General features: G+C 34.9%; 1 protein-coding gene and 1 non-coding gene across 2 annotated transcripts; one reads left to right on the top strand and one right to left on the bottom strand.

Moving 5' to 3' along the window:
- Nucleotides 1–4,887: 4,887 nt before the first annotated feature.
- On the bottom strand, nucleotides 4,888–4,961 carry TRNAV-AAC (transfer RNA valine (anticodon AAC)). Its single transcript has one exon. It is a non-coding gene; the product is annotated as a tRNA-Val (tRNA).
- A 68-nt stretch (nucleotides 4,962–5,029) lies between these two features.
- LOC103503317 (uncharacterized) lies at nucleotides 5,030–15,575 on the top strand. The gene is made up of 4 exons (XM_008467466.3): nucleotides 5,030–5,617; nucleotides 7,539–7,746; nucleotides 14,657–15,148; nucleotides 15,246–15,575. The coding sequence occupies exons 1-4, from the start codon at nucleotides 5,113–5,115 to the stop codon at nucleotides 15,331–15,333; spliced, it is 1,293 nt and encodes a 430-aa protein (XP_008465688.2). The 5' UTR covers nucleotides 5,030–5,112; the 3' UTR covers nucleotides 15,334–15,575.
- The last annotated feature ends 11,172 nt before the right edge of the window (nucleotides 15,576–26,747 follow it).

Genomic DNA, 26,747 nt, shown 5'->3' on the forward strand with positions numbered 1-26,747 from the left:
GTCAGGATAAATTCAAATATTTATTATGTGTCAGAGCAAAATCTCCGATGGTCCATGCATGGCATCAGAAACAGATTAGTTCCCGACGGGTTGCATGGGATGTCGGGATAAACTCAAACATTAATTATGTATCAAAGCAAGATCCCCAATGCTTCATGCATGGCATTAGGAAAGATTTACCTACTCTCAACGCCATTATTGATTTGTCAGGACTATATCTAATTATTCCTTACGAATAACTAACTACGTCGAGAGTTTCCTTATATATTTTGTTTTAGTTCTCTAAAAGATAGAACCAAAATTTCGAAGAGAAAGAGAGGAGAAGAAGGAGGAGAGGAGAAGACGTCTGCTGCACCGGTCGTCTTGCCCTTGCCACCATCTCCCTCACCGCCTCGCCGTCGTTCTTCCATTTTTGGTAAGTTTCAAACCCTTTAGATTTTAGATTTTAGTTTTTAGCTTTTAGTTTCAAATCAATGATAAATATTCCATTGTTTATATTTATGTTTATGTTTATGTTTCGATATAAATGTTTATGTTTATGTTTTTGTTTGTAATTCAAAACCAACCATAGATTTTAGTTTATGTGTCGACCAGTAAATGTTGAAGATAAATACTTAGTTTACACAGGTTGTAAGTACACTAGAACCATCATCTTAGTGAAGATAAAACTAATAATTTTGATAGATCAACAACTTATAACCTCCGTTTATTGGCATAATTCTTGGATGTTTGTTTGCACTTTGGAGGTTTAATTTTTGCTGAGTGTAATTTACGCATAATTCTTGTTTGAGTGTAATTTAATTCTTGCTGAGTGTAATTTTTTCCGTCTCCCTCCATTTATGTGTTGGATTTTTGTTTCGACCAGTAAATCTGCGCATTGAGTGTAGTTCAGTTATTTTATATACTGATGGGTGTTTATCCATTTATTAAGCCTATCACAAGTAAACTTGTGTCACCGATTGGTTGTTCTGTTGTATGTATATTGTATCTATCTTTGATATCAAACTTGTTGTGTATTTCAGTATTATGTGCAATGGAGTAACTCAAACAGAGGAAGCGAAGTTGAACATTATTTTAGCTAGTTTGATTGTAGAGACATAGGCAACATGTGTAAAGAGGGTAGTTGGATATTATTATGAGCCGCGCTGGGGAAATATGAGCTTGCTTGAAACAGAAAGAACCCTAACTCTAGTGGTTAAGAAAATTGATTCGGAAGAGAGGAGCAGAAAATGACAAGATCGAGAATCGAATAGGTAAGTCATAGAAAGTTCCTCACTTCAAGAGGAGACTTTGAAGGATGTGAAGGGGACAAAGCTAGAAGCTAGCTCAAATCGTTTTTGCCTGAACGTTTGAATGCTTAAAAGCACACGATTTAAAGAAGATATGAAACGGCTGCATAAATTATGTGGAGCTTTGATGGTGATAGGTGTTAATTGTGTGTTGAGAGTTTGATTTTAATTATAGAGTATTTGTGGTTTTGTGAATAATTGTATTTAGGATTCAATTTTTTCACTTAGTAGAGGCATTTAAGATATTGTTGCAGTAATTTTTTTCCATATTTTTTGATTTGGCATTTTATCAATTTAAATAAAAATTTGTCATTTATCCAAAGTAAACCTTCTATTTTATTATTCTTCTTGTCAGTCCAAGAATGAATCCAAGCTCAACTGTCCAAACCTAAAACAACTTTGCTTAAGTCCATATAAAAGCCCAAGAGAAGTCATCTATAAATGGAGGTTTTACCTCTTTATTTGAAGGAAATGGTGGAAGAAATTTAGATCAAAACTTGCAGAAGATTTGAAGTTCCAAAGCTCTGGAGATTTGAAAAATATAACTTCTCTCAAGCTTTAAAGATTATAAAATCTAAAGTTCATTGACAAATATAATTCTTTTGAAGTTTTAAAATCGATCCAAGACTACCAACAAGCTGGAGGTCGTTTCAAGTTATTCAAAAAAAAATCAACAATCCATGAAGATCAAAAGCCCAAAAGGCCAATAAACTAAGAAGATCAACAAATTCAAAGATTGTCGATCGTTTGAGAAGATCAATGAGCCCAAAGATGGATTATCTAGGAAGATCAACAAGCTTGAAGGATAGAGATTATTTTTCAAGACAAAGCATTAAATGATTATATATTAGAGGCAGTACTCACTATACAAAAGTTAATACAAATATAGAATTCAAGTTTCACGAATTAAATTTATCTGAAAATATCGTCGAAGACAAGTTAATTTTCAAAACTTAGAAATTCAACATCTTATTTTTCATTTAAATAAAAACATAATTTTTTTATCCTAAATAAAGAATTGAAAAAATTAAACATTTTTTTTCAAAAATGAAAAAAAAATGAGAAAAAGAGAACGAAATTTTTTTTAGAAAATTACAATAAATTAAAAAAGAGAGAAAAAAAGAAGCAATTATTTGTCTATGACACATTTTAATAATTATTTTAAATATATTATTTGTTAATTTAACATACTTAAATTTGTCTACGACATATTTTAATAATTAAAATTTCATAAAGCTCAAATGAAACTCAAATGTTAAATACCAAAATTCAACATATCTATTACAAACTTAAAAAAAAAAAAATTTATGGAGAAATTGCATCAGTGACAAATTTTTTTTTTTTAAAAAAACAACCCATAACAACTCTTTTTTTTGCATATTGCGATTATAACAAATATGACAAATAATTAATGATATCAAATGACTATCAGAAGACTATCGGAGAAATATCAAAGGATTATTAGAGAGTTATCCGTTTTTAAATTTGGTACTATTGCAATTTAGAAAATGTAGTGACATGCGCCATATTATGATAAACTTTTTTGTTATTTTTGCAGATGCGCCATATTTATAAATTATAATATATATTTTAATAGTATTAAAAAATTTAGGTTGGATTGGGTCAACTCGGATTTTTAAAAATGTTACTCGAATCTAACTTAACCTGAAAAAAATAAATAATTCCACCCAACCCAAAATAAAAACTAATCCAACTCAACCATTACGATTTAGGTTGGATAGTTCCAGTTGTTCGTGTTATTTAAACACCCCATGTAGTTGAATTTGATGAAGTTGGAAACTTTAAGTAGAATTTGATATAACAAGAGAAGTTATGAGTAAAATTTGCATCCTTCACCCGTTCCAATTTTATTCCATTTCATGTTGAAGCTTTTTTGTGAAGTCCCACTTGAAGCTTTTGTTCCACGAAGGAAGCTTGATTCTTCTTAAATTCTACTTGGCTTAACTTAATGAAACTTCTTTTCATTCTAAATTGCACAAGAGAGTTTATTTTTGATATTTTTCTTGAAATTTATACGACATGGTTGAGAAACCTTGTTTTGTACTAACAACGTTAGGGATAATTGCTACAATGAAATAAGGGGTTTTTTTAAAAAAATATAATAAACTAACAAAATGTTTATACTATATAGAACAATTTTAAAAATGAAAAAAGCCCACAGACCCACAATAAAAAATACCAAAAATGTCATAGTCAGCATGTTATTAATTGGCCACTTGCAAACATCGTGCAAGTAATATATTTGATACATGATCTTGTATTAAGATCCTTTAGATTTGGCTACACGATCATTTAGATTTGACGTTTAGATTTTGTTACCTAAATCTAAACGTTTTTTTTTTCAAGGTTATTTGGTATAAACGATCTGTGTAGCCAAATCTAAACAATCGTGTACCAATATCTGACGATTTTTTTGTAAGATATTTTATATTTGATACACGATCTTTAACTAAAAAAACTTTGAAAAAAAATATAAGATTTATGAATTGATTTAAAACGAATATCATGATTTCAAAAAAATATAAAAAAAATTACAAAAGAAAAAAAATAAAGAAGATGGAAAGAAAAATAAAAATTGTAGAAGAAGAGAAGAAAGAAGAGGGAAATGAAGGACAAATCTGAAATATTTTAAAAAGTGGTTGATTTAGTAGGCTTTTTAATTTTATTATACAAGTCGTAAATATTTTGATGTTTTGTTATAATTATGAAAATTATATTTCGATGTTGCGTTATAATTATGAAAATTTTCCGTGAAACAACTTTGTATAATAAATATAAACGAACTTAAAAAATTTGATGGACTATTTGTAATTTAACCTTTTTCAAAACTATTGAATAAATTAGTGCTTCTAGTTTGAGTAGATCATATATATATATATATATGAAATAAGATGCATAAAATATTGTTACAATAAAAAAAGGGAAAAAGAAAAAGAAAAAAAAAGAAAGAAATAATAAAATAAAAGGACCTTCATTTTATAGAATTTAAATTAAGGGATTAAATTGAAGATCAGCTATACACTTAAATGACTCCATTTAGTTCCCAATCACACAAATTCCTTAAGATTACAACAATATTATAACACAAATGATCCAATGATCAATTAAATTGCATATTGGATAACAGATTGTGTCATTGGATAACAGATCGTGTCATTTTTATTTAATTTTGATAAGGGATAGATGATACAAATAAAAACTACTATGCTAAAAAATTATACAACATGCATAGTTCTCCAAATTTTAATAAAACAATTGGACTTATAGAGATCCGAATTATAAATCTTGCGATTATTAGTATATTTGAATACCAATTAATATAATGTTTTTGTTGATAGTCAATTAGTAGTTTGTATTATAAAAGTATAAAAAAAATATCATCAAAATATCTTTCATAAATAATAAAAAAAAACCTTTTTTCTTCATGATTTTTTTTAAAAAATAATTTTTACTGAAAAGTGTACATGCCCACACAATTAAAGAAAAGAAAACAAAAGAGAAAAAATTTCACTATTGATTAAGAGGAAAAAATAATTTTTTTTAAAAAGAATTATAATATAAATAAAAAAGAAGAAAATGGCGTCGCCCGGACTCGAACCGGAGACCTTCAGTGTGTTAGACTGACGTGATAACCAACTACACCACGACACCACCACGACACCACATACTCAAGAAAAACAAAATAATCAATATGGTCTAATCCGAGAAGAAGTCGGATATTATGAAGAAGTATCTTGTTGCGTAACGGCCCGCCCCTATCTTCAGCTTCAGTGAGAAAATTGTTTTTCCGACCGGAGCAGAGATGCTCGATTCTACGCCCCTTCACTGCCGTTTCACCACGATTCGGCCGTTGCTACAACACAGTTGCCATTACAACTCTTCAAATTCGACAAAATTCCGGCCACCCCACCTCAATTTGTCTCTTATCCAGGGCTCCGGACCAATGGGGTTTCCTGTTTTTGCCATGAAGAGGTTGGGGAAAGGCGGCATTGCCCTCACTCAGCCGAGTGATTCCGACATTGACTTTGATGAATTTTTCGATGAGGATGAGGATAATTTTCAGGACGAGGATGAGGATAATTTTCAAGACGAGGATGAGATTCTTTTGCCGTTAAAGAACACGAGAGAGTGGCATGCGGCGAGGCCTCGTGGATTTGGAGAAGGGAAGGTGTATGATACTTCGATTGAAGACAAATTGCTACAAGAAATGGAGCAGATTAGGGAAGCTCAAGCTGCTAATATCAATAAGCTCAAGAATCAGTCTTCTTCTAAGCCCAATTCTAGTAGAAATGTCGTAGAGATAGCAGGTCAGCCTCAATATCTCTCAGTTTTTAACTCTTTATTCTCTGATTCTGCAAACTGCTGCCGAATTGAAATGTTTGTTATTGTTTAGCTTGTAGTTTTTGTTTTTGTTTTTGTTTTTTTTTTTTTTTCTGTAAATTAAATTTGTGGGTGTAGACATTTGCCCAGATAGATTAAGAGTGGAAAATATCATTGGTGGAGATACGTGAACGGTCTGTTGCTCTTATCAATTGGCGTCGTAGCTATGGTCTAAAGTGAACCTAGCTATGTCAGTGACATTCTTGGCTTCCAAATAAAATTAGTGAGCTTTGTAAAGGGATCTCTATTTCGGATAAAGTGTCTAAGAAGCAGTAGACAAGTAAAGCTTTATCTAACCAAGTGAATTTGATAGGAGTATGTGTTTGTTTGAGGGGAGGAGATTAAGGGTGCGATATTGGTGTAGATTCCAAGTAGATTGTACAATTTGATCTGTGGTAGCTGGGCTTGCTCTGGGCCTTGATTAGAGCAAACTTTCGATGGTGGTTTGAAGTGGGACAGATGAAGGGAGGATTGTTAACTGCAAATGAAATTTCTAGAGAAGGGAGAGATCCATGGGTATATAAGTGAGGACAATTATCTTTTTTGGTGTGCTATCTTTCAAGTGGTTTCCAAAGTAAAATTATGAGGACTTATGACCAAAACATAGAATATCATATCATCACGGAGATATTCGAAGGATTCGTATTCAAAGAGAATGGGTGACAAAAATCAACTTAGGAGAGTGAAGTTTTGTGCACAGTTGGTGGAGAAAAGCATACGGTTGTCCCAATCTAATCAAAATCTTGAGGCACCTTGTGTGGCCACCTGGAATTCTGGGTGTACTAGTTTTATGGGCTAGTACACTATTCTTCAATTGATCTACAACTTGTCCCCAAAAAGTTGTTTTGCTCTACTGCTGAATGTGCAGAATCCCATTGTCGGAAGTGGCTCAATGGTTTACAAGTAAATAAGCCATTTTTTTGTCTCATATTTACCCCAATGCCTATCCTTTATTTCTTGCACTCTATCATCTTGTTTATGGAGGTTAGCCTATGCTAAAATTGAGGGTTCGATCATACCGATTGTTGTAATTTCAAATCAGCTTCCTTATTCCAGCCAAATCAATTTATTTGAAGTTCTGGTTCTACTTTTCCGTAGTTAAATATGCAACCCCTTTAGTTTTGAAATCTTGATGTCGACCCATTCCAAATATAGCTTAGAAGGGTTTTCTAGCACCTCTTACTAGAAATGATTTGTGGGCAGGGTCTCAAAATTTGGTTGCGTGAGAACACATTTCTTCACATTAGCATAAAAACTTTGCGCTGATAAGAAACCTGCAGAAACTCTCTAATTTCAATTAGAATTGTGTTTTATGCAAAACTAAATATCATTAATGCACAAAACCGACCGCTGTAATTCTACCAAGACCCACAAATTTAAAAATATTAAAATATTTTCCTTCTGACATCCGATTTCTTTTTCACCAGACATTTCTTATGACTAATTGGGAGCCATGAGTGAGGAAAATACTTTACTTAACAAAATACTTCATTCAAGTTTAAGACAGTGACATTACATTTTAAAGTTGGTATAGAATGGGACAATTGTGTAAGTTTAAGGTGCAATTCTATGAAATTGAAATTTTAGGGTAAATTGATATATGTTGCAAAGTTCATTGTGTGAAAGTTGAGTTTTCCCAAAACTAGAAACCGTACAATACTATTATAGTGAAATGATAGTGAAAGAGAATTTCTTCTGATCGCACCTGTCTGAGATTTAGCCACACTGTTGTATGAAATCCACTCTAGACTTGTAAAATGCTTAGATATTAATGAACCTTTTTCATTCTAATTCTTCTACTTGTCTATTCTAGTTTAATCTAACCTTGAGTATCATGCATTTCTTCAGCTCCAGAAATTGTTAGTACTGGAGTTCGTGTACGCATTATCAACCTTCCTAAAAAAAAGAACATTAACAGAGACCTGGTCGTGGCTTTTAAAGGGTTTCCTGGAATAATCAATATAACTCCTGCAGTCATTGGAAACAAAAAGACTAGGGATCCAATCTGCAAGGGTTTTGCATTTGTTGATTGCAAATCTGAAGGAGATGCCTTAAGGTATGTTTATGAGAAGAAATTGTAGAACCCAAAGAAATTTAGTTCAAATCTTTTTCATAAGCAAGTTAGCTTCAAAATACCAAACTTATTTAGAAGAAAAAGGTAGCAAGGCCGTATTAAAATTGGTGAAGTACATTCTTATTGCAAAACTCTTGAATGGTTATTGTCTGATTCTTATTTCACCATTTTCTTTTGTAATAAAAACATTTCACTGATGAATGTACACCAACAGGTGACCACAGTAGAAGCCTACAAATGGAGATTAAATTAGATAAGCTGAAGTGAGCAAATGGGTGCTTAGTTGTGCAAGAAAAAAAGAAAAAAAATATAGAAAAATCTAAATCCATAAAACGATCAAAGCAGAAAAAGAGTCTTCGAAAAGATGTCTTGCTCGACTAATCAGAAGTGGAGCTAGAAGATCAAAAATATTGTTGGCGCATGGAAATGATCATCCAGAAGCTTAAAAAATAGTCTGTCAGAAACTAGATGCAAAGGAACAATGCATAAAAAATGAGTTGGTATCTCAGCTCACATGTGGCACCAAAAAGGATAAAGGTGCATGAAGGGCAGTCTGATAGGAAAGACATCAGAGGGATATTAAAGGTATGCTAGTAATTAGGGGAGTAGTTTGTTAGGGAAATTGGTTATAATTTATAAATAGAGGGAAAGGGGAGTGGAGAAGGCAAGCAATATTTTGGAATATGAATTTGGACGTGAGAGTTATCTTGGGAGGGTCCAAGCCTCGAACACAAGTATTTTCGTTATGTTATATTTCAATACATCTGGTTCTATCATATTCTTCTTTCACTATCGAGGGTTTTTTTTTTATATTTTCTTGGAGAAAAGTAGGGGAAATACAAATACTTATAAATGCATATTACTAGTTTTGCCATTTAAAACAATTTCCCTTGTTGCGTAGATGTTCATTATTGGGAAATTGCTAATAAATCTTAACCTTTGGGAAGCCTTCTGATGGGAACCGGAATTGAAGAGTCAAGTTTAGTGGTTTATTGATATTATCTCTGGTATGAAGAACTCACAGTACAATGTCAATGAAACTTGGGAATCGAATTGAGAGAATCTCAATTCGATGATTAGGGAACACCTTCTATTATCCTATCTTTCAAGGATGAAACAAAGTACACACTAATTCTCAAAAAGCTTAACTAACTCTCCCTCCCAAAAATAAAAGACTATTTATACTAATGCTAAGAAAACAGACTCACTTAACTATCACGTGCTGGCTCCTTCTACTCTCTTCTGCTATACTGTCGTATGATAGGGGGTCTATCATTACATTCCCTCTCCAAATTCACCTTGTCCTCAAGGTGAAACTCTGGAAATAATTGCTGAATTTCATCATATGCCTCCCTTGTGGCTTCATGTCTTGGCAGCCCTTTCCAACTGATTAACACATCCCATCCCCCCATCTTATTCTTCAAATACCCGTACACCTCTACTAGTATTGCCCTCCACTCATGATTTTCTGTTATGTATGGAATGTCCTGCTGAGTTTCATTATGTTCCCCCAACATTTTCTTCAACTGCGACACATGAAATACAGGATGAATAGCTGCAGTATTCGGTAATTCCAGCTTGTATGCCACTGGCCCTATACGTTCAATGATCTTACAGGGACCAAAGAATTTAGTAGACAATTTCTCATTTCTTTTCTTTTTTAAGGACATGTCTGTAGGGTCTTATTTTCAGAAATACCATATCCCCTACTTGATACTCCACCTCTCTTCTCTTTAAATCTGTGTATTTCTTCATTTTCTCTTGTGCAATTCTCAGGTGCTCCTTCAATGCCCCCAATGTACATCTCTCTCTTTTAGCTGCTCGTCAAGTGTTGAATTTGGAGTTTCCTTGTTGCCATAGTAAATCAAAAGAGGAGTTAATCAACCATAAACCACTTGGAACGGTGTCACCCCTAATGATCTTTGGAACGTTGTATTGTACCAATACTCCCAATGTAACCATTTCACCCACTCCTTCGGCCTTTCTTCACAAAAACAACGAAGGTAATTTTCAGCTCCTCGGTTAACTACTCCAGTCTGGCCATCTGATTGTGGATGGTATACAGAACTTCTTTTCAAAAGTTGCTCAAGACACCTTATCTTTGTCAGTAACTATGGAATGGGGATAGCCGTGGAGCCTAACCACCTCTTTAACAAATAAGGCAGCCACTATTTTAGCTGTATACGGGTGTTTACCATATTTTCTGAATCAATCTGCCACAATAAATATTACTTCAAACCCATTGGCCTTTGGTAGTCCCTTAATGAAATCCATTAAAACATCACTCCATACACTATTCGGAATTTCAAGAGGTAATAGTAAACCCGTAGGTGATAAAGCCAGTGATTTATTCCTTCGACAAATCATGCATTCTTCACAGTACTTTTTAACATCTTGCTTCATTCCTTCCCGGTATAACTCTCTGGTCAATTGTTTGTAAGTTCTTAGAAATCCCGAATGACCTTCAAACATCAAATCATGGTATGCAAGATGGTGGGAATTACCAACAAATCAATTAAGGTTGGGGTAGTCAGATTATAAAGGTGAACAGCTGGTGGCATTCTGGATAAGGCATCAACAGCCTTGTTTTCCAATCCTGGTTTGTACACCACTTTAAAAGAATAACCAAGTAGTTTGTCTATCCATTTCTGATGCTGAGGTTGAATCACCCCCTGCTCTAGTAGAAATTTGTTAGGATACCAACTGGTTCCTTAACTACTATTAATACTTCAACAAGCTTACAAACCAAAAGATCCCAACGACTTAAGATAACGGCAAGGAAACAACAAAAGATAATCACAAAACAACAAGATAAAAACCACAACGTTCAGAATTACCCAAAACCAGACCAATGTGACAATCTGGAAAATCAAACAAACACAAAAGCAACAGCGAGCTAAGACTAGAACAATAGAACCTGTACTCTGCTCTTTCCCCCCGAGAAAGAAATCAGCCTCTCTCTTCTTCACCCAAAATTTTCGTACCTCCCTCTGCTCTTCCCTGCTCCTTTTAGTTTTCCACTACTAACTAACTCGTGGTTCCCACCTGATGGTCCCCGATCTCCTTGCTTTTCTCCCCACTACGATGTGCAGACTCTCTATTGGTTTCATGGCTATCCTCCCCACTCCCTCGTGTTTCCCCCTCATTGGCTTCATGTATCTTCTTATTCCTCCTACTATATGTGAATAGGATTGGGGGCCTAGCAAAATTTCGACGATCTTTGATTAGTCTTCACTACAAATTTTCTCCCAAGTAGATAGGTTTTCCATCTCCATCTCCGAACCGCTAATACTACTGCCATCAATTCTCTCTCGTACACAGGTTTTGCCCTATCTCTCATAGCCAAAGTATGACTATCATAGGCAATGGGTTGTCTGGCTTGAATCAACATTGCACCTATTCCATATCCAAAAGCATCGGTCTCAATTTCAAAGGGCACACTGAAATCTGGTAGAGCTAGAACAGGGAGGGTCATCATAGCATTTTGCAGCTTTGTGAAAGATTCTTGAGCTTCTTCAGTCCATTTAAATCTCACAAGCTTCAGTAACTGAGTTAATGGTGCTGCTAATGTCCCATAATGTTGCACAAACTTCCGATAATACCCTGTTAAGCCCAAGAATCCCTTGACTTCTCTAACATTAGTAGGAGTTGGCCATTCCCTAATAGCTCGAATCTTCGCTGGATCTACCTCCACCCCTTGACCAGAAATGATATTCTCTAAATACTCCACTTGTGTTCGTGCAAAGCTGCACTTCTTTTTGTTGGCATAAAGTTCATTCTTTCTCAACACTTCTAAGACAAATTCCAAGTGTTGTAAATGCTCTTCCAAATCTTGGCTATATATCAAGATTTACAAATTTGTCTGTACCCTTTTTTAGATGGATGTGGTGCTCAATGTCTCTTCTTGGTGGCAGTTTATACTTCTTCAAATTTTTTCAAAACTACTGATACAGATTCTTCCGCAGTTTATACTTCTTCAATACCATTATCCTCGGCTAATTCCACTCCCCCTTCTATTGCTCTGCACTCTACTAAGAAGCCTTGATCAGATTCATCCCATGTTCTCATCATATTTTTCAGGCTCACTCTAGTTTTTGTTAGGCTGGGATCTCCCCTTATGATCGCCTTCTTATCGTGATGTACAAATGTCATGGTCAAATTCTTCCAGTCTACTTCGGTGATGCCCAAGGAATACAACCACTGCATTCCTAATGTAACGTCTACTCCCCCCACTCTAGTGGTAGGAAGTTTTATGTTATCTTCCACTCATTCAGCATTAATTCTACTGCTTCACACACTACCTTTCCTTTTATGGCGGTTCCAGACCCAAGTATGACTCCAATAATGTGATGTATCTTTCATTGATAATTGTAGATCATGGACCAACTTCTCAAAAATAAAATTGTGTGTGGCTCCACAATCAATTAACACGATTACTTCTCTGTCTTGGATTTTTCCTTTCACCTTCATAGTACCAGGATTAGATAGGCCTACCACCGAATTTATGGATAGCTCCACAATCATCGGTCTTCCTTTGTTATCTCTACAGTATTCAATTCTTTCTTTTCAGATTCATCTTCCTCCATAATTTCAAGTTCTTTGTTATCTGCTTTTACTACAGGCATTCGTAGTTCTCTTTGTTCCTTAGCCTTGCACTTATGATCAGATGAATATTTTTCATTACATCTGAAACATAGGCCTTTCTCTCTCCTGGCCTGAAACTCAGAATCGAATAATCTCTTGGACGGCCCTTCTTTTCGATTTTCACCGGTTGTAACTCCTCTGAGAGTAATGGTTCTCATAGGAAAATTCGTATTACTCTTACTATCACTTGCGTTCGTAACCATATTAGGTTTAGTATTAGGCGAAGGGTAGGAATGGTATTTCTCTTCAGCATATCCTCTAAGATTTGCTTCGTTGCGTATAATTTCCCAATTTTCTACCCGTTAATCCAACCGCATCATTTGTGCTAAACCAACCGGTTCACAAAACTCAACTTCCGCCTTGATCCATGGTAACAATCATATCATGAACGTTTCTTCAACCACTTTATCTTGCAAGTTTGGTAGAGGAGCCACTAACTTATCAAATAGGTTTCGATATTCCTCCACCATGGATTTTTGTTTAATCCTAAAAAATCGGCCCAATATGGATCCCTCTTGGATTGATCAGAATCGAACTAACAGCCTCTCCTTAAAATTCGGCCGATCAATAAATCTCTCGTGCTCTTCTTGAGATCTATACAGTCTAGTGCTAGTCCATCGAAACTTATCGTAGCAACTTTCATTTTCTTAGAATCCGTAAGTTTATGAATTTGAAAATACTGGTCCGTGTGAAAAAGCCACAAGTCTGGATCCTCACCGTTGAAGACCAACATTTCAACCTTCTTGAACTTACTTCGATCATTCATCTTCTCATTTCTTCTTTCTTACTTGTTTTCGATTCTTTGGCCATTTCTAGTGTCATCACTTTTGTTTTACTTGATGAACATGTCGGTTCATGCATCGTCGTCAACTGCTCCTTGATCATGCCTTCGATATATTTTAAGATCATTTGTTGTTGTTGCTGACTCTTCTCATTTTGCATTACTCAATCGTTCCATGTGTTTCGTGAAGTTTGCTTCGATCTTCGGCAGTTTCTGTAATTCTACTTGCGATCTCTTGTTCGAAAGCTTCGAACCTTTCTTCCACTTTCTTTGCCATCTTCCTTTGCTTGCCAAGGATGAACACTCTCTGATACCAATATGATAACCGGAATTGAAGATTCAAGTATAGTAGTTTATTGATATCTCTAGTATGAAGAACTCACATATGATGGGAAACGGAAATTGAAGATTCAAGTATAATAGTTTATTGATATCTTTGGTATGAAGAACTCAAAGTACAATGTCAATGAAAGTAGGGAATCGAATGGAGAGAATCTCAATTCGATGATTAGGGAACACCTTCTGTTATCCTATCTTTCAAGGATGAAACAGATTACAAACTAATTCTCAAAAAGCTTAACTAACTCTCCCTCCCAAAAATAAAAGACTATTTATACTAATGCTAAGAAAACAGACTCACTTAACTATCACGTGCAGCTCCTTTTTCCCTCTTCTGTTATACTGTCATATGATAGGGGGTTTATCACCTTCTCTCTTTGCCTTCTAGAGTTCTTTCTTTCCCCACCTTTTTAGTAAGAATGGCGGTAGAGTTTAGATTTGTTTTAGTATTAAACTGCCAATTCACCAAAAAGCTTAATCTGGTGGTTGAAGGCAAATTTAGTTATATATCACCAACACTCCCCCTCACTTGTGGGTTTGAAATAATTGAAAGGTCCAACAAATGGAAATTAGTTTTAATTGGGGAGAAAACGACAATGTTTGGACTTGAACACAGGACCTTCCTGGAACACTTCCTCTGATACCATATTAAACTACTAATTCACCTAAAAGCTTAAGCGGGTGGTTGAAGGTAAATTTAATTATATATCACCAATATTTAGTAAAAATGGCAGTAGAGTCTAGATTCTGGCAAGATCTTGTTTGTTTTGGACCTCTCTTTTTACAGTTCTACTGGGAGTTTCTTTGTCTTTATTTCAACCATTGGTTCTTTCAACTAGGTATAGGGACCTACGTTTGTTTGCCTTTCTTGTACATTGTTCTTTTATCTTCTTCATGAAAGTCAGTTTTCCATTAAAATAAAAATGGAGCTATTTACATTTTTCGTTTGTTCTGAGGTCATCAAAGCGTTAGCTATATAAATATGTATATTCTGAGATCACCGCATCTTTACATGTCTTGGCATTATCTTTTTGAATTGTTTCTAGGTTTCATCTAGAACATAACAACATTTCATGCATCCATAATCCTTGGTAAATTGGTAAAAAGAGTGACATTTGTTTTCTTCAGTTTTCTGCAAGCATTTTCTGGACGGTATCTTTCGTTTGGAAGGGTTCAGAAGCAAATAAAATGTGAAATAATGAATCGACAAACTTCGAGTTCAGCTCGCAAAAGTTCAGTGGGCAGTACCAATAATTCTCGACTAAGTATTCTTGAAGAGGAAGCAGAGCAGTTTGCTGACATTGACGTGGATTTAGCAAGTGAAGCCACGAGAACAAAAATTGAGGAAAACGAAGACGATTTGGCTTATGTCAATGAATCACATTCGCACGACGTGGATGATAATGGTGTAGAGTCGAGAACAGAGTTCAAAATTCAGTCACCATCTGAAAAGGAAGTAAATAAAATTGATGAACTAGAAGGAATTCTTCTTCAAGGAAAAGAGGAAATTCATAGGGAAGTTTCACCAATCAAAAGAAAAACAAAGGTTTCAAAGAAAAAGCAACCAAAGGAAAAAGGAGAGAAGAAATTATTAACAGAAATTCCAGGATCTGCCAAAAGGTCTTGCTGCCGAAAGTGATTGTTTAGAAAATGGTTTTACATTTAATGCTTTGAAAAACTAACTTAAATCTTCCTTTTATGTTAATGAATAATGCAGGTTAAGGATAAAGGAGAAGGCTGTCTTAACTGACGTGTACTCAAGATATGGAAAGAAATCAGCTTTGCTTTCAGAAGAAGGGAGCTAAATAGAGTGGATGTTCCCTGAAATTAAGAACGTAAGAACTTTAACCCAAAAAGCTCATATGAAATGTGATTTAAATGCATAAACTTCATTTTCTTGGTGATTATACATCAAATTTGTTCAGTTAGAGGGGCCTTTTATAGACTTGTGATACTTGATTTTTTGTCTCATTTTAAAATCATCCCCTTTTTCACATTTCTGGACCATTGATTGTAATCTCCAAGGCAATCCTAATTCATTTGTTCACTCTGGTTATTCTTTCCTCTATCTAGTGCAGTCAAATTCCTGCAAGAAATGAGAATTATTTTGTTGAAAGTTGGAATTAGGTATACTTAACCGTTGACGTTGGAAAAATCTAGGAAACTCATACTATAAGATAGTTGAGCTACTCTTCTCCCAAGTCACATCCATTTACTTTTGAGATGAAATCATGTTATCTAATATTCACGAAAGGTTATGGTTAAAAAATAATTTGGAGTCAATAAGAGTTAAAGTTTATTGGTTGGGTTGCGTTGGATATGACTTAAACTAGTTATTTGGTCTATAAAATTATGCAATCATCGAATGTAATATATCTATAAAAATATATCTACATTGAGAGGAATTCACGTGTGAGTTTTTAAAGAAGTGTACACACAGTTAACGAATATTAATTAATATGGTTAATGAGTTTAATCAATTAATTTCATATCGTTATAGCTTTTGTTTTTCAGATTCATTAAGTCTCCTTACTTGCTTGTAAAGAGCAACGAGATTATAATATTCAAATTTGAAATATTCAAATTCACTTAGGGAAATTATAATGTATGATAAGTTTATGTTTTTATTAAACTTAAATATAAATTTAATTTTGGATATAGTTAGAAATTAATTTACGGGAGAATTCAATATTTGAAATAAAGTTCGAATATTAATTTAATATGAATTGAACTTCATATTAAAACTATATAGATTAAAATTAATGTGCATTAGATACACAAAAATTATAGAAATTATAAGTTACTAGAGATACAATTGAATATAGGTAAAATTAAATTTGTGATATTTAATTTTAATAATTAATTAATTTGAGAATTAGTTGCTCTTAAAGGATGAAATGTGAGACTTTTAATTTGATGAAGAGGAGAAAGGTGAGACTTTCCGAAGCTCGATCCGTAGTACGAAAAATATAGAAAGGCCAAAAAGAGAAGGTGTAGTCGAATCTATCTTGTGTATGTCCCACCAAATACTGATTTACTGGATTCCACTATTCAAAAATCTTCCTCCCCATTCTTGGTCAACCCACCCCCGCCTCTCGTGGTCGAAGAGTCTTCTCTTTTTCATTTCATTCATCCATGCGGGGGAGTGAAACCTCCATTAGAAGACGAGGAATACTAGGTTGAGTTATTCGAAGACCTCCACGGAGCAGTTGAGGCATCCACGGGAAGTTGTAGTAGCCATAGTTTCAGACTTATGATAAGATACCATAGTTTCAGGCTTATGATAAGTAATATCTTATTTAATTTAATTAGTTGAATTAAAACTATATGTGATGTGAAATATGTTTGTTTAAATTAGATTTAAATGAAATTATTTATTAAATTAAATTTAATTAATTATTAATTAACTACTGATCTAATTAATTATTAATTAACTAAACTAATAATTAAATTAAATAATAAATAGATATTTTAGAAAAGGAACTCCCTTGGGGGGAGTTACTTCAAATGTGGGAATCTTTCCAGGTTGGTCTCTGTCTTCCTATACTTGCATCATAAATAAGAAAGGAAGTAAGTTTTACCTTGTCTCTAAAGATCACAAATAGGTTCTGTGTTTTATCTCTCTATCTTTTCTTCTCAGTAAAAGTCCTCAATTTTCTAAATGGTTTCCACCAACCTCAACCGTAATTGCTTAGAGAATAGAGAGGTAGCCAAGTGGTGTCGTTCGTGACTCATCAGGTGATTGGTAGATTCAGAGACGTCAACCTACCTAAGATTTCTTTTTTGATTTTTTTCTTTAAGATGCATGTTTATTTTAGTAAACAATAACCTTGTTCTCTATATTTTTGTGAGTGTAAGATATTTTCAAATCCTAATTAAAATCTAGTTTTGGATTTTGAAAATTTTATTTCGCTGTGAAAAGGCTTCATCCCTTCGAGTTGCGGATGTTAGCTCATAAATATGGTAAAAGTCCTCCCTTTATCAATGCAATTTTCTTTGTTACTCATATTTCTCCTTCCTCGTGCATTTTAAATTCTCCAACGATTGAGATGTTGCTTCAACACTCCCTCCCCCCTTGCTCATGCGTTATTTTAGAACGTTGGTGTCCTCTAATCGCTCCGCAGTGATTCTTTATTTGAACGACGTATGATCATCCATGGTGAATACTCGTAGAGGCACTCGTACTTCTGGTAACAAAATGGTGCAAACTAAGCAAAAGGTTAACTGAAAACGTCATGCCAGTTTAGTTATCTCTCCGTCTTAGGCCAACACTTTGCAAACTCTGGATAAAGGGAGTAGTTTGTCTGCTCCAAATCATCTTCCTTCTTCTTCGACTCGAGCTTTTGCATCTGTTATGAATGGGGGATTTTGCTTCCAAGTTTGTGCATGCTAGTGATTCCTTTCCCGTTGAGCCCCTTGTGGTCAGTCTGTTCGACCTTTTTCTCTAGGATGGGACTAGAATTGACAACATGTTAAACAAAGGATCACTTTCTCAAACATAAAAGATGTTTCATCTATTGTCCTTGTTATTGATACTGTTGATATTTGTGTTTTTCGACGATGCTACTAATGAAAATGTTCTTGCTGCTGTTGTGCGAGATGAGATCATTTTCTGTCATGTACGTTTTGATGTCTCTGACAACCCGCCCTACACGAGTGTTCCCTTTGTTTTGAACAACACTGACCTGATGATGTTGTTGCTACTGATATCAATAACTCTTCGTCCAACTCTTTTAGTGATTCAAGTGGTTCTAGTTCTGTTGAACATTCTGAGTCTATTTCTTTTTAGCTTGCATTTTTGGTTGGCGATTTTCCAATTACTGAGTTGGGGAAACACTGTTCGTTACCTCTGCTTCCATGCAAAACGATCCCTTATCCTGGACTCTTACTAAGCGCTCTTGCCCCACTCTTTAGCTGAGTTGCTCTTCTAGTCATATCTACTTAATCCAGTCTCAAAGATGATGTTGCTATCGTCTTTTTCAAGGTTGTAGGTGCAAGATTCCCCACAATGTTCCAGCTGTTCATCTAAATGATGTATTTGGTGTATTTTTTTACGATGAAGACTGTGCCTAACATTGGAAGTATGTCCTTCAACGCCAGATTGTTGATGAAAAAATCTTTTTGGTCAGACTACGGGATGCAAAGCTTAGGAGTATGTTTCTTATGAAAATACTTCAAGACGAATAGAGGAGTCTTTTATAGGTTGAAACTTCAACAAGGGTTTGTTAGGAGTTAGTTAATTTGGGAACTAACTTTGATTTGAGTTAGTTATTTTTAGAACTAACTCAAGATACACGAATGATAAACCTTAGCTAAAATCAAGAAGCTTAAGAAATAGCTAAAGACACATTTAAGAACTTAAAGAAACATCAAGAATGGTAGATGTTCTACATCAAACCCTTCCACTAGGAATAAACTTGTCCTCGAGTGAAAATTAGGGAGCTAAAGAAAAGGAATTTGGAGCATAGTAAGGAGACAGATCAGAACATTGAATGATGGTCTGATTCTCATGTTATCTTGAAGATCTAATTGGTAAGCGTTGGGGTCGAGTCTCTCGAATATTTGAAACGGGCCAATGCATTTGTTTATCATTTTAGAATGATGACCAACATGGAAGTGTGATTTGCAAAGGTACACTACAACAAGGTCACCCGCTTGATATTCCTTAAGACGCTTGTGAAAGTTGGCTGCTGCTTTGTAAGTGTCATTAGTGAGCTCTAGATGATTCTTTACTTCCTGGTGTAGCTTGGAAATATGGTCAGCCATGACTTCAACCTCCATACTGATATCAACAATGAGGGAAGATGAGCTAAATAAAAAATAACCGAGGGAGACTATTATATACGACCTCAAATGGAGACTTTCCTGTTGATCGATTTGCCATGTGGTTGAAGGTGAATTCTACTTGAGGCAATGCTAGGTCCCATTGTTTAGGCTTGTTCCTGCTAAGACATCGAATGAGGTTGCCAGGAGTACGGTTAGTCACCTCTGTTTAGTCGTCAGTTTAAAGGTGGTTGGCGGTACTAAACAGTAGGTTAGTGTCAAATTTCTTCCATAGGGATCTCTAAAAGTGGCTCAAGAACTTTACATCACAATTCAAAACTATAGTTTTAGGAATTCAATGTAATCTAACAATTTCTCGAAAAAACCGATTAGCAATATTGGCATCAAAAGTATTTTTGCAAGGGATAAAAAGAGCCATTTTTCTAGAATGATCTACAACTACAAAAACTGAATCATGACCCCTTTAAGTTCTTGATAAACCTAAGACAAAATCCACTGCTAAATCCTCCCAAATAGTAGAAGGAATAGGTAAATGGGTGTACAAACTTGTGTTTTGAGAGTTACCTTTAGCGGTTTGGCAAATAGAACATCTTTTAATGAAGTTAATGACATCCCTATTAAGTTGTGGCCAAAAGAATTTAGGGGAGTTGTAGCCAATGTTTTGTCTCGACCAAAATGTCTTGTCAAGCCACTAGAGTGGACTTCTTTGATTATGGCCTCTCTCATAGATGTATGAGGTATACACGAAACATCGCATTTGAATAGAAAATTATTAACAATGTGGTAGTCTTTGCAAGGTTTATGATTAGAGCAAGCTTCCCAAATAATTCTAAAATCACTATCAGTAGGGTATAAGGTCAGAAGGTGATCAAAGACAATTATTTGAGATTGAAGGGTGGTGAGGAGTATACCTTTTCGGCTGAGTGCATCAACAACCTTATTAGTCTTACCAAAAATGTGCTTAATCATAAAATCGAATCATTGCAAGAATTGGAGCCATCGAGCATGCATTCTACTAATGTTTTTTCTTAGAATTTAAAAATTTGAGAGAACAGTGATCAATAAGCAAGATAAAAGTATTACCAAGTAGATAATGTTCTCATTGCTTTAGAACATGCACAAGGATATACAATTCTTGTTCGTAGGTACTCAAATTTTGTCTAAAGGTACTTAGTTTTTCACTAAAATTCTCTTAAGGGTGGCCCTCTTGACTAAGGGCAACTCCTATTCCTAAACCCGAGGCATCTACAATGACTTTAAAAGGTTTATCAAAGTTGGGTAATTTTAAAACAAGGGGGCTAGCCAAAGTTTTTTTCAACTGCAAGAAGCTGCTTCTTCAATTTGTCCTCATTGGAAACTACCTTCTTTAAACAATTTTTCAAAGGGGTTGCAATAATGCTGAAATTCCTTAATAAATCTTCTATAAAAGGAAGCTAAGCCTAAAAAGCATTGAATATCTTTTGGAGTTTTTGGTTGAGGCCTAGAACTAATAGAATCAATCTTTTTAGGATCAACTGAAATACCATTACAAATTATGATAAAGCCAAGAAAATGAATGCTATAACACATGAAATCACACTTTTTAAGGTTAATTTGCAACTCATTTTCTTGTAAGACACTAAAATGTAAATGGGTGTGTTTGAGGTGGTCTGCTTTAGAGGAGCTATAGATGAGTATGTCATCAAAGTATACCAAAATGGATTGATTCAAAAAAGGTTGGAGGATTTGGTTCATTAAACGCATAAAGGTGCTAGGGGCATTTGAGAGACAAAAAGACATAACTAACCATTCAAACAACCCTTCATTGGTTTTAAAGGTTGTTTTCCACTTATCCCATGGTTTAATTCTAATTTGGTGATAACCACTCTTGATATCTACTTTGGAAAAGATAGAGGCCTTACCTAATTGGTTAAGGAGGTTGGATAAACGAGGGTTGGGGAACCTATATTTGATTGTGACTTTGTTTATGGCTTTACTATCACCATCTTTTTTTGGTGCAAGTAAAACTGGGATAAGACAAGGATTTAAGCTTGGTTGGATATGACGTGTGCTAAGGAGTTCTTCTATTTGTTCATGCAGAATTTGGTACTCAGTAGGGTTCATTCTATAATATGGCAGATTAGGTAAGGTGCTACCAGGCATTAGGTCTATAGTGTGCTGTATATTTCTAAAAGATGGCAAAGAAGTGGTTGATTCTATGATTTTTAGGAATTCAGCTAGAAGGTTAGTTATCTCAATAGGTAGGTTATTTTATGTGGATGCCTTTGATGACAAAGGTTAAGAGAGGTATTATATTTGATGGCAAGAACTCTTTACTTTGATTATTGTGAAAAGTTGTTTCCCTTTGCTAGGGTTAGGTTTTATTTCGGGAGAGTTGCCTATAGGTAAAATAACTACACGACGATTCATCCAATTAAACTCAATGGTGTTAGCTCTACCCCTATAAACATAATCTGTGTCATACTACCAAGGGCATCTTAAAAGGATGTGGCAAGCATCCATATCTAGAACATCACATATGATTTGATCTTTATAGTGTTGTCGTATTGATAAAGAAATAGTGCAAACCTCACCAACAATAGCTTCTCCCCCCTTTTTATCCAACTAACCTTATAGGGATTTGGGTGGGGTCCAATTTTCAAATTTAGGGCATAAAAAAGTTTTTAGTAAATTTTCGCTGCTACCATTATCAATTATAACTTGACACACTTTACCATTAATGGTGCATCTTGTTATGAAAAAAGAGTTTCTTTGAGGTATACGGTCAGCTGTTGGAGTGAAAAGGATTCTTTGAACTACACAAGATAATTGGTCTCCCTCGTCTGGTGTTGATACTTCATAGATGTTGTCATTCGAGCCATTATCTTCTTACCTTTCTGCAGTTGTCAAAGCTCTTCTTTAAAGGCACTCATTGGATAAATGTCCTTGTTGATCGCACCTGAAACATTTACTCAAAGTAGAACGATTATAAATGTTGTCAATCTTTTTTTACTAGTATTTTCACATGGTTTTGTGGCTGGATGTTTTGGTGGAATGTCATCTTTTTTGACGAGCTGCGAAGGTGTGGAAGAGCTTCCTTGTTGAAAGTTTCTAAACGAGCTAGTGGGGTTAGTTATTTGTTGTTTATTCCAACTGTTCTTTCTTTGAAAGGTATTGGTTTTCTTAATATCCTCACTTTCTTCAAATCTTGGACACTAAGGAAATAACACCTAAAAGAAAAGTAAGTGGATGTAAGTTGACAATATCTTTAATTTCATCCTGTAACCTATGAATAAATCTAGAAATTTGTTGGTGTTTGGTTTCAGGAAGGTTGTTGCGAGCGCCAAGTCTATAGAACTTTTCTGTGTAATCCATGATATTTTGATAGCCTTGGTGACATTGTTGATATTGATTGTAGAGTAGTTGTTGGTAGTTGATTGGTAGGAATCATTTTTTCATGAGTCTTAACATCTTTGGCCAGCTTCTAATCATTGTTTACCAAATAGCCGTATGTTATTTTGTAATTGATCCCACCAAGCACTAGTGCCACCTTGGAGCTTGAGAGCCACTAATCGGACTTTCTTGTGCTCAAGTGTATTGGCATAGTCAAAAAACTTTTCTACATTCTTGACTCAGTCGAGAAATTTTTCCATGTCCATTCTACCATTGAAAGTAGGAAGATCCACCTTCATTCTTATTTCTTGATTTTCTTGAAAATATGGTCGAAAACCAAGTCCTCTTTGTGATTCTTGATGAATATTCAGTAAGTTATCTTCATCGAAAGAGTCAGAATCATCTAAGAGTAGCTTGGTAAGTTATTCCCATAAAGTTGATTGTTGGGATTGTGAACAACTTGGTTTCTTCGACGTTCTTGATTTGCTACAACTTTGTTTCTTGGAGGTTGAATTGCTTCTTTTAAAGGCTGGACAAGAAATCGAGTGAATTGGTTAGTCAAATCTACAATTGATTGCTGCATATCCAATTGCCCTTTTCAGAGTTCTTCAATAGCTTGTTCTACCAACTGCAAGCATTGGTTTATGGAGGCTTTTGCGTCCATGGTTGGGAATGGTGATGATCCAAGTTTCTTTGGAAGGAAGTGAGCTAGGATCGAGCTCTCTGAAACCAATTGATGCAAAGTTTAGGAGTTTCTTATGAAAATACTTCAAGATATCTTTTATTGATGAATAGAGGAGCCTTTTATAGGTTGAAAGTTTAACAAGAATATCTTAGGAGTTGGTTAATTTGGGAACTAGCTTTGATTTAAGTTAGTTATCTTAGAAATAACTCAAGATACAAGAATGATAAACCCTAGCTAAAATCAAGAAGCTTACGAAATAGGTAAAGAAACATTTAAGATCTTAAAGAAACATCCAAAATGGAAGATGTTCTACATCGCTACGTCATATCTTGAGATTAAAAATCTACTTCAACATGCTAGTTTACTTAAAACTATTATTGATTCGGGTCCATATTATCCTTAGTTGATGTGCGAATTTGTTGTGAATTTCATTGTTTTGTTTAATGATCCAAGCAGTGAGGATTATCAACAAGTGCATGTCTATGGTGTTTGCTTCTCCATTTCTCTTGGTATTATTAATGCTTAGCTTGGTTGTGATGACTTTGGTTCTCTTGGTGATCCTCACCCGTTTACTGAAGAGCTTGTCACTTAGCTCATTGGAGATACCAAGAGAAATTGGCCGTAAGCTACCAAGCTTTTTGCCACTTAATCGGTGTGATGATATTCTTCACAAGATAAAAATTGCTAAATGGTGCCCTTCTCTCCATCTTTAGCAAGTTTGATTTATTAGATTGACACTCAATTCTCTTTCAACTTTGGAATGTTTGTCTACAACCAATTACTATGTAATGTTGACTCTCTTGCCATCAAGTTTCTTATATGCTTCCCTCGGTTGTTCTTAGGCTTGTTCGCCTTAGGGTACCTTGAAAACATATGACAAAAATAATCACTTTTGTCAAAAGAATTGTAAAAGAATAGGGTACCTTGAAAACATATGACAAAAATAAGAAAAGTGGAAATTATTTTTATGAAGTTGTGTACCTGGCGCACGATTTATTTTAACCCAGTCACAACCTACGTTGTTGAAGATACCAGTGACTGAATTAAAGAAGTCATGTATCTAGTACATGACCTCCTTTAAAGAAATTACAATATGAAACTATCATGGGTTGACCCCGTGGTAAAAAGGGAGACATAATCTCAATAACTAACTAAAAGGTCATGAGTTCTATTCATGAGTGACCACCTACCTAGGAATTAGTTTTCTACAAGTTTCCTTGACACCCAAAAAAGAAATTACAATATGAAATTTTATGTAACTTGCATGGCTTTATATTATTTTTCATGAAAATTCATAGTTGTTTGAAATCTCATAATTATAACTTGCATGGTGACTAGATTAAAAAATTACAAATCCCCAAATTAACCTATTATTTGAAGTATACATGATAGTTATTTAAATCTTTGACTAGTATTCCCACTTATCACAAAATTTTGTTTTATGCAACACATTTGGTCGTACATTTGAAGTTATTTTAATTAAAAAAATTTTGAAAAAAGAAAAATGAAAAGTGTACATCTTTAAGCGTGCAAGGGCTAATTTTTTTCATAAGTTTGTAATATGACCATGATTTTGATGCGAATAAGAACGCAAATTCGTACAATTCTACATTCAAAATTGAAGTTCATATAAATTAAAATTTACAATTACAAACTAAGCATGATCCTGATCTCCCTCTACAACATCCTTGCACTGTTGTTGTCGTCTCTGTTGAACACGTCTTAGATTCATGTCTGCAACATTGAGTTGTCTTGTTTGCTAAATAATATGTTTTACATTTACCAAGTTTTGATCACACATTAAATTTAAATCTTGTAAATCGTGTTCCAGCGAGTAATTGTGTATGCTTGAACAAAATTATTTTGAATGATTGCAAATAATGTAATTAAATAATGTGCATGCTATAATAAAATTAGAAAATAATTCATATTAAAATTCTTACCATGTAATAATAGTAAGTGTCATTAGGTGTGATAAATCGTCTTGTGATTGACTTGTACCAGGAAAAATAGTCATATGATGCATTTGACTCGTGTGTTGCTCCTCCTTATGCACAACGATCATGACGTGTATGCCAACTCGTGATATACTCCTCATGAATCTTATCAGAAACTTGATCATGTTTACCTCTTAAACAATTTGGTGTAGTGTCAGGTCTGTAAAGCACAAAGATGGTATGATTTACAACATACCAAATGTGAGACCCGTACTTAAGAAAGACAAAAATTTGACCAAGTGTTTAAGAGGAGGCGTGATTGGAACTAGGCGATAAGAGTTGGCAATTGAGTAGTTCACGACATCCATTGTGTCCACCACGTGTGCCAAGTAGACAACATGCCCTTTCCTAATTAGCTTCTTCGCCTTAGGTACGAATATGATCCCTCCCAGGTTTACCTTCTTATCGCCTTCAAACTTGACTTTGAACTTCACGGGATTTCGCAATACTACCTACTTATTGAAGCAGTTCAATATTGCGTGATACTTGGTGAGAAAGTCCATTCCCAATATTACATCCAAGTCATCAGGCTCAAATATGCACAACCTAACCTCCATAGTGGTGTTTCCAATTCGTATTTCTCTTTTTCTACACACCCACTCCACCATGAACACCTCACTGGAAATGGTGTTAATAACAACTCATTCTCTAAGGGTTCTATTGGATGATTTAAGGTCCTAGCGTGAGACATGGAAGTAAAAGAATGCGTAACCTCATAGTCAAACAATATAGAAGTAGGAGAATTACAAAATGTTAACGACGTGAGAGTTGTTTCTGGCCTCACTTCAAGCCATGTCATAGACTTTTCCTTGCAACTTGGGTCTCCTGGGTCCAGGGACTTTGCTAGGTTCAGCCTCAACTTTGTCTTGTTGAAACGACTGGTTGACCAATTGTTACACAGTTCGTGGGGTGCCTTGCCTTTCCATATTTGGACAATTTCTGGTAAAGTGTCCTAGCTGTCCACAACTAAAGTAGCTCTTTGAAAAGCTACTCCTTTCTTCAAATTTTGAATTTTGCCCTACCTTTAGCCTTTGCTGAGGCTCACTTTTCATCTATACTGAGACATTTCCTTTTCCCTGGTCTTGTTGCTGCCTTTGGAATCCTCCTCTATAGTTAGTCTTGGAGGGGTTATGCCAACGAGTTTTAAAATTTCCCCATTGCTAGATGTCCAGCGCTTGTTGCCTAACCTTGCCTTGTCGCTTCTCTCCTTTTGAGCTATTAAGGCCTAGATCGCCTAAGTTTCTTTTTAGAGCCCTGTTTTTCTTATCATCGGCCATGCATCTCTCCACTCTTATGGCAACTTCGACTAACTTAGAAAAGTTCGATCAATCCTAGCTGGCAATGACTGGTGCTTTAATTTTGGTTCGTAGACCCTCTTCAA

The sequence above is a fragment of the Cucumis melo genome, chromosome 9, assembly GCF_025177605.1.
Source record: "Cucumis melo cultivar AY chromosome 9, USDA_Cmelo_AY_1.0, whole genome shotgun sequence".
Taxonomy (NCBI): Eukaryota; Viridiplantae; Streptophyta; class Magnoliopsida; order Cucurbitales; family Cucurbitaceae; genus Cucumis; species Cucumis melo.

Coding starts and splice junctions, on each gene's coding strand:
- LOC103503317 (XM_008467466.3), top strand. CDS start 5,113: ATGCTCGATTCTACGCCCCTTCACTGCCGTTTCACCACGATTCGGCCG. Junction 7,747..14,656: donor TCTGAAGGAGATGCCTTAAG/GTATGTTTATGA, acceptor TGTTTTCTTCAG/TTTTCTGCAAGCATTTTCTG. Junction 15,149..15,245: donor ATTCCAGGATCTGCCAAAAG/GTCTTGCTGCCG, acceptor TGAATAATGCAG/GTTAAGGATAAAGGAGAAGG.